The 8,864-nt window shown below is 35.1% G+C and overlaps 1 protein-coding gene across 4 annotated transcripts in view; it reads left to right on the plus strand.

The window, feature by feature from the left end:
• The window catches only part of ANKRD49 (ankyrin repeat domain 49), a 75,276-nt gene extending 74,312 nt beyond the window's left edge, over nt 1–964 (plus strand). For all 4 annotated transcript variants that reach the window (XM_074216478.1, XM_074216479.1, XM_074216477.1 and 1 more), the window contains exon 3: nt 155–964. In XM_074216478.1, the coding sequence (XP_074072579.1) occupies nt 155–616 (462 nt within the window). In that variant the 3' untranslated portion in view covers nt 617–964. The remainder of the gene's footprint in view (nt 1–154) is intronic.
• Nucleotides 965–8,864: the final 7,900 nt, after the last annotated feature.

The following is an 8,864-nucleotide window of genomic DNA, read 5'->3' on the forward strand; positions in this document are numbered from 1 at the left end:
TTTTCTCACAATTAAAAAAATAAAAATATGTTTTATATTAAGTCATTATCAATAAAATATCTTAATTTGCATTTTGAAAGGATAGTATTGACAAGATCCTTCAGAGATCTTTTTTCTAAATAGTGTCCAAAAGTTTTCTTATACTTCCTTCTAGCTTGCCACAGTACGAAGGCTGCTTTCTGAAAAGGCCACTCAAGTGAACACCAGGGATGAAGATGAATACACACCTCTCCATCGAGCTTCATATAGTGGACACTTAGATATTGTCCGAGAGCTGATTTCCCAAGGGGCAGATGTTCATGCAGTGACAGTGGATGGCTGGACTCCTCTACATAGTGCCTGTAAATGGAACAATACCAAGGTAGCATCTTTCTTACTTCAGCATGATGCAGATATCAATGCTCAAACAAATGGCCTGTTGACCCCTTTGCATCTTGCTGCAGGAAATAGAGATAGCAAAGACACTCTGGAACTTCTTCTGATGAATCGTTACATCAAACCAGGCCTAAAAAATAACTTGGAAGAAACAGCATTTGATATTGCCAGGAGAACCAGTATCTACCACTACCTCTTTGAAATTGTAGAAGGTTGCACAAATTCTAAACTGCAGTCTTAAACATTCTGATAACTTTAATCAGTTTCTGAGTAGTTGCAATTCCTTTGGATGAAATATAAAAACATTCCAGAATATGAAATTTAAATCAAAGAAGATATTTTGAAAATATTCAGTAGTATTTATTCTGCATGATTATACAGATTCCCTATTAAAGTATATATGAAAGGGCTCTGAAGGGTTTTCTACTATTTATGTCTGTGGGGATTTTGTGATATGATCAAATATAACCAGCTTACCTGTACTTCCTGTACTTGAAGTGTCATATTAAAATGTGTCATTTTTGAGTATTAAACCAAATAAAATGCTTTTTAAAACATCCTAAACCCTAAGTCTTTATTCACTTTTTAGTATATTGAGTTTTATGTTTAAACCCTGTTAGCACTAGAAGTACAAAAGCAAATCACTGATCTCTGTGGATTTTACCTAGTGCAATATATTCACATGTATCTTAATATGAAATATTTTGGCAGAGAGAAAACAATTGGGAAAACAAAAAGGCTTTCCAGAGGAAGTGAAATCTGAGCTTCCCTGGTCAAAAATCTTCAGAGACCCATTATTTCCACTGGGATAAAATATTTGTCTTCTTATTCTGGCATATAATGCCTTCCAACCTAGACCCACTTCATATTAGTCCACTCACTGTAATGTGCTTTCCAGCTAAACTGTTACTAGCTGCTCCCCACACTTGACAATGCCATATCCTATCCCCTTTGCAAAAAAAAAAAAAAAAAAAAAGCATGCCTTCTTGATCCACCTCTCAGGATTGTTAGATTCTTTGAAGCTCAACTCAGGTTCTAGTTCTTTAGTTTTCCCTTATCCTCAACAAGGGATACATCCTTTATCCTTTAACTCACCACTCCCTAATGTTTTATATCCTTGTCTTTGCACACATCCTTTGATTTCTTCTGCTCCCCATTAGAATGTTAAATTGTTCAAGAGCAGTGACTGTTTAATTCTTGTCTTTGTATCCTTCATATCTAACATAGTGCTTGCCATATAGGAGGTACATCATAAATGTGTGTTAAGTTGATTTAAGAAAATTCCAGACAACACAATTATTTAGAAGTATCTGTTGTTGCATAAACTCAGAATGAACCTCCTAGGACAAGTCCAATTCCTATACTATATGCTTCCTTAGTCTTCCTTTAAGCCTCCCTTGCACAAAGATGATAGAATCATAGATTTAGAAATGGAAAAGACCTTAGTGGCCCTTGTTTCACAGATAAGGGACTGAGGCCTAGACAAGTAAAGTTACTTGGATTAAGGCACATGATAAGAAAAAAAGGATTTAAGTCCAGGTTCTCTAGCCCCAAATCCAGCCCTTTTCCTACCAATAATTCCAGAGATTTTTGGAGCTGCTCTGGGATAAAGTATACCCTCTGAGAAAGAAAAAAAATTAATACTAATGCTATACTCTCACATCTCATTTCTAACTTGGAGAAAAAAAATGCCCAAACTGACATAGTTCCTGATGCCCTTCAACATGTTTTTGTTGTTAGTGTTGTTGTTCAGTCCTTCATTCATGTCTGATTCTTAGTGATCCCATGGGGTTTTCTTGGCATAGGTACTGGAATTGTTTGCCATTTCTTTCTCCAGGCCCATGGGTAGACCCAATCTCCCTTGCTATGCAAGACAATGGATTCTTTGATCCTTTCCCTTGCAGTATCTCCAGCCTTCCAGTTAGTCCCAGTGCAGATGAGATTTAAAGCCACTAAAGAAAATGTTTTGCTCCTCCATAATAGAAAACATATACAATATACGAGGTGTCTGACAAATCTGGCCTATTCAACAATAAGATACCTTAAGCCTACATCAGCAAAGCTCAAGTCATCACTGTACTAAAAACTCCTATATGGTTTTAAAAGGTTCCTCACCTCTAGTTGTCCATGGAAGTCCTTTAAAGAGAAGCAGTCCAAGGTCCAGGTTAACTTCTATTAAATGTAGGAATCTGAATAATAAAACGGTACCATTAAAATGTCAAAGAAAAAATTATTGATACTGTCGATCAGAAACAATTTTATTTAATAAAATATCAATCTATTCCACATATTTCTAGCAAGGAGAAAGAGATATCCAAACTGGTAGTTTCCTCATGCCCTCTAAACTAAGATGATTTTTGGTAACATTCATAGAAATCTTGAACAAGGAAGGGAGTTGTGAAAATATGTAGAAATAATTGAGTTAACTGAGTTGCTACCATTTACCTCCAGGCTCACTAAACCTTACTAACAAAGGAACTTCCTCTCTTACATAGATAGAGTAATCTTTTCTCAGTGATAAAGAATGGTTCCTAATGCTAACCACTTCAGGTGGGTTAATGATATTAGAGGCAAGAATTACACTTTATTCAAATGTAGGGCACTACTCTGAAGTTAATTTTCCCAGGAAAAGTCTTTTTGTCCTCAATTACCTAATCTACCTTTCCAAAGGATTTTTCCCAGAGTTCCAGAAAGGGCTTTTTTAGAGAAGAGAAATATTATTTTTAACATTTCTAAGGAAGCTAAAAGTGAGTTTTTAATATTCTTCCACATCTGTTGTATGCCTTCCTTTCTGATTTTCAGTTGACAGGACAGAGCAGATTGCTATAAAATGACAAATCCCAGTGACCCCCCCCGCGATAGGTCATTAAATTAAAGGTCAAAGAACTTAAAAATGAAAAGCTCATGCAGTGAAAAGAACTTCCTCTGAAGTGAATGGAGACTTTGAGTTCATAAATTGTCAAATTATTAAAATATTTATTTTCCAGGAAGAGAGTATAATTCCTATTATCTATCAACTGTCAAATTCTACTTATACTAGTAGAAAATCTTATCAATTCACACTAAATAAATAGCATTGTTTGTCTTGGGATCATCTTTTTTAATAATCACTAGAAACTGGTGCTTTTAATAATCCTTACTTTGAATCTATCAACATCATTGAATCCTCCACATAATCTTTTGAGGCTGAGGCAGCTAGATGGTTCAATGAATAAAGCACTGGCCATGGAGTTAGGAGGACCAGAGTTCAAATATGGCCTCAGACACTTAATAACTACTTAGCTATGTGACCTTGGGCAAGTCACTTAATCCCATTGCCTTGCAAAAAAAAAAGATCTTTTGATGCCAGTAGAACAAGAAATCAATATATTGTAAGAGCTTATAAAAATCTAAAAGTAAAGCATAATCTATATGATTTCATTTTCTGTCTCTTTTCCTACTATATAGCATGTTCAGAAACATATAAACCAAAATAACAAAATGATAAAGTGTTGTTAGGTAACCCCATATTTGGCATGATCACTATAATAGGATAAGCAGTAGAGTTCAGAATATAAACACTAAAATCTTAAAAACTTGTTATGTTGAAATAAAAACATATACTGAATACTCCAGAAATAGATTCCTCACCCCAGACACCGAACACTTTATAACATAAAGTTGCCCCAGCTAGCTACCTAGATTTAAATGTCTGGTTTTTTGCCTGTATTTTCTGGTCAACAAGGGCCATGTCTGTATTAGAAAATTGTCTGATTTAGGATTAGAAAGCCCATGCAAGGAGTACCTGGGTTCAAATCTGGTCTCAGGCACTTAATAATTACCTAGCTGTGTGGCCTTGGGCAAGCCACTTAACTCCATTTGCCTTGCAAAAACCTAAAAAAAAAAAAAAAAAAAAAGCAGAAAGCCCATGCAACTGCCTGTTCTGATAGCCAAACTATAACTAATCTGCATCCTTTTAGAGACTATGGTTTAAGAAAACAACTTTTAAGGATCTTGAAGTCTGAGTCCTTCAGTTTTTCCAGTTCCAAAACTCTTTGTTTTCTCCCATACCACTGATTGGAAGAGATAAAGCAAAAACAATAAAATTAAGCCTAAAGGACAATATCATCTTCGCTCTGCCTAACCGCATTCCTAGTCTTTTACATACATAGGTAGTTGACGAACCTTTCAGTTTTTGAGCTCATGCTACAAGATAGAGAAAAAAGTAACTTCAAAAGGATTTCTAAACCAATACTTTTAATCAACTTTGAGTTATCTCAATTCCTGAAAAATGACTTTGAAATTTTATAGGGGGACTCCTAGGAAAGTGGTGGATGAAGACATAGTAATCTATGGTGCAGCTCCCCCTCTTATTGTTCAGTCATTTTTGATCATGTCTGATTCTTTGTAATCCCATTTGGGGTTTACTTGGCAAAGATACTGGAGTGGTTTGTCTTTTCTTTCTCTACATCATTTTACAGATAAGGATACTGAAGTCAACAGGATTAAGTGACTTTCCCAGGGTCACATAGCTAATAAGAGTGAATGTGAATTCAAGACAATGAGTCTTCCTGACTCCAGGTTCAATATTCCATCTACTATGCCACCTAGTTGCTCATCTTCCCCTCTCCCATTCAAACCACAAAAATGCCCCAAACTAGAACAAATAAATTACAAGATGAGGAAAATGGAAAGAGCCCATCACAAAATAATTCCTAACAGAAAAAAATAACGAAACCCGTCCCACCATCCTTCGTACCCATCTACATAGGCTAACCCCAAATGTTTTATTATACCTGCAGATTTAGGCCCTGAATTTTCAATGTTGATGTCCCATGAGTTCTCTTCCAGTGCTGATTGTACAAATCAGACCAAATCAAATACTTCAGTTAAAGAGAAAAAGAGACAGTTGTAGAAGACTGTGGAACTGGAGTGGGAAGAAGATTCCTAAAGGGTAAGAAGTCGTCTAATATCCAAGGCAGAAAGTGAGTTGAGAAATAACTATTGATCAATTTTACCAAGGAATATTGATGTGAAATTTTTCAATAAAAAAGTAACTCAATTGCTCTTTGCCTAACAATCCCATGACTGGGCCTATACCTCTAAAAAGACAGAAAGAAAGTTTCAATAGAAGTCAAAATATTCATAATATCTTTCTTTGTGGTAGCAAAGAGCTGGAAGCAAAGTGTGAGCCCATCATTTGAGAAAGAATTAAAACAAAAAAGCAAAACAAAACACTAAGCATCCTTTAAGACTCAGCTCAAGTCTCATCTTCTCCAAAAAGTCTTTCCTAATTCCCCCCAGCTACTAATGTCTTTCACGTTACCTTCATATATCCTGTAAATATCTTATAAGTCCTAAAAATTTGCCTGTTGTCTTCTGTATTAGATTATGAGCTCCTTGAGAACAGTCTAATTTTTTGTATTCACAGTATTTAGCATGATGCCTGACATACAGTAAGTGCATAATAAATACTTGTTGACTTAAAGAATGAAATTATTTTGCCATAAGAAATAGTAAATTTAAGGAATTCGGAAGAACATGGAAAGATGTGTATAAGCCAAAAGAACAAAATAAGGAGAAATAAAAACAGTTTGCACAATGGCTATTCTAACATCAATGAAAAAAAGCTCACCAAAGGAAGATAAGTTCCTGAGTAATTGAAAAACTAATGAAGGTTCTAGAAAACAAATACTGAAATACATCTACAACAGAAACTAATAGGACAGAAGAATACTGTACCCCTTGTCATAAGAGAAAATTCAGTTTGGAGGAAGGGGTTCAAATGACTACATTGTAAAGACAAAAAAAAAATTTTTTTAAGCATTCCTAAAAGGAGGATCAAATCCTCCCAACTATTGGAAAGTTCAATGAAAGTTCTGAAAAACAGATAATAAAATATACCTCCCCCTCTTTAGGGCAGAGATGAGGTACTATATGTTGACATATGAGAACCGTGGATTGGTGTTTGGTTGGGTTTTTTAATTGTTTTTTCAGTTAACAAGGAAGCTTCAATCTGGAGAAGGTGAGATGCCTTTTTTTTTCCTAGAAATGACTATAATGTAAATACAAAAGGCATCAATATACCATGTTTTATTAGTGCTAGTAGTAATTATTCATTTTATTAAAAACAAATTATAATAATAGTTGTTTTTTAAATAAAAAAAATACCTCTTAATCTTTCTTGTCCCAGAAAGAATTTGCTTGCACATTTATATTAAGGTACAAGACAGTTTTATAGAACTCTATTTTAAAGGTGAGGGGGAGAGATCCACTTAAATTGCAATTGTTATTTACTTCAAATGTTGTGTGACTTATAAAAAAATATTTCATCTAATTAGCCCTAAACAGATTATGACTTTATTAAAATGAGATGATTTAACACTTCTAAGAACTCTATGAATTTATCAGTAAAATTATAAATGTAGAGCAAATAATTTTTTAAACCTTGATTTCTAGTTATTGCCATTACATATGTAAACTTTCTGACACTATCAGTTTTTCTTGGCATCAAGTTTTTCTTGAGTTAAATATTAAAAATTATTCACATAGAAAATTTTAGATAAAAAATTCTTTCATTGATAGCAATATACCATAAATACTATGTAATACCAAGGTCACACCAGTAATAAGTAACAAAGCCAGGATTCAAACTGGTCCATTATCACTCCTTCCACACTTGATTTTATATATCTTTTTTGTGCCACTGTACTACATCTAAGGCACATTCCCCTAATTCATAGCCTACTTGATTAAATGTTATTCCCTTCCCCTTCCCAAATGTTTATTATCTACAAAGTGATAGCTATCTTTTTAAAATTCATCCTGTGCCATTAGATGTTTAATGTGAGAAACCAGCTGATTATAAATATAAAGGAATGAGTGACTCTTGATGCTCACAATCAGATGTTTAGACCTGAAGGAGGTTGGGCAAAGAAAGAGAGAAAGAGAACTGGCAAGTCCCTTCAAAATTTGTATCTGTTCCCTAAAAGTGGAATAGGGAAAGGAAAAAGACAGTCCCTATTCTGAAGACTCTTAGTCTAATGGGAAGACAATAAGCAAACAACTATGCCCAAACAAGTTATTTACAGGATAAACTGAAATATCTAGATTGAAGAGCCACTGCTGCAACTCTCAATAGCACTGCCAGACTGGATCCCCAGAGAATGGCTGACAATTAATCTCGCAATGTTTTAGGAATAATCTCTGAGGGTCAGTCTTTTAGTAGAGACATTGTTTGGGCCTAGATGACTCAGAGTGAGTGTAACTAGTAGGTATTTCTGTTTTAACCAGAAAATCAATCACAAATTAACTTTTTTTTTTTTGACTAGGTAAAAGAAGCCACTCTCAGCCTCATATCTTACCTAGCCTTAATCACTAAATGAGTGTTGCATCCCAAACTGAGACCTGAGAAAAACTTTAGCTTAATGCATTCAGGGCCATCTCTAGTCTCCAGATGATTTGTAGGAGAGGTTGAGGCTGGTGACTTTAAAATTCCTCCCTCACTTAAAATCCAATTCATTACAAGTTATGACATCACCTTCCCAATGCCATAGTTCTCTTCATGAAGAAGACAAATAACAAGGCTCATCAGCTGTCTAGCCTTTTGGTTACATAGAATCAGCCAATCACATGCAGCTAGCTTGCAACAAAGCCTTGAAATATCTTCAAATGTCTGTAACAGTCCTTTGGACTCAGTCTTGTATCTGTTTCTTTTTTAAAAAATTCTTTCATATCCCATATCCATGCAAATAAATTTCCACTTATGAATTCGACAATTCAGTAACAGCCTAGGTGATATAGTGTATAGTGTGCCCCATCTGAAGTCAGAAAGACCTGAGTTCAAATGTGACTTCAAACAATTACCAATTGTATGACCCTGGGCAAGTCATAGCCCTGCTTTCCTCAGTCTTCTCATCTGTAAAAATGAGCTAGAGAAGGAAATGATAAACCACTCCAGTAGCTTTTCCAAGAAAACCCTAAATGGGATCATGAAGAATTGGTTGAACATGTCTGAAACAACTGAACAGTAACCATTGAACAATTTTGAAGATGGTTTTCATGAACCTTGCTTAAACCCTTGCATTCTATTCACTGGAACTGTGCTTGGTAGATGGGTGGAGAAGCCCAGAATCATCTTTGTCCTACTTCTTCCCCATTATAACTATGCCCCAGCAATAAAAAGGTTACAGTCTGTTCTTCATTGTATCATCTGGTCTTGAATTTTATATTACATAACTTTTGTATTTCTTCACTGTGCACACAGGCTGTCTGCATATCTATTTACTAAACATCATTCCTACCTGGGATTGGACCTGAGATTTCATTAGTGTAGACTAGGCTTTTCCCACCCTTCAAGTGCCAAATAAAATCCCACATTCTATGGCAGCCTTTCCCTCTCTCTCTCTCTCTCTCTGTCTTGAATCTATTGCCTTCCCACTGTTAATTATTTCCAATTTATCTTGTAAATAATTTGTTTGCATATAATTGTTGGCATATTGTCTCCCCTA

Source organism: Macrotis lagotis, chromosome 1 (assembly GCF_037893015.1).
Source record: "Macrotis lagotis isolate mMagLag1 chromosome 1, bilby.v1.9.chrom.fasta, whole genome shotgun sequence".
In the NCBI taxonomy this organism is placed as follows: Eukaryota; Metazoa; Chordata; class Mammalia; order Peramelemorphia; family Peramelidae; genus Macrotis; species Macrotis lagotis.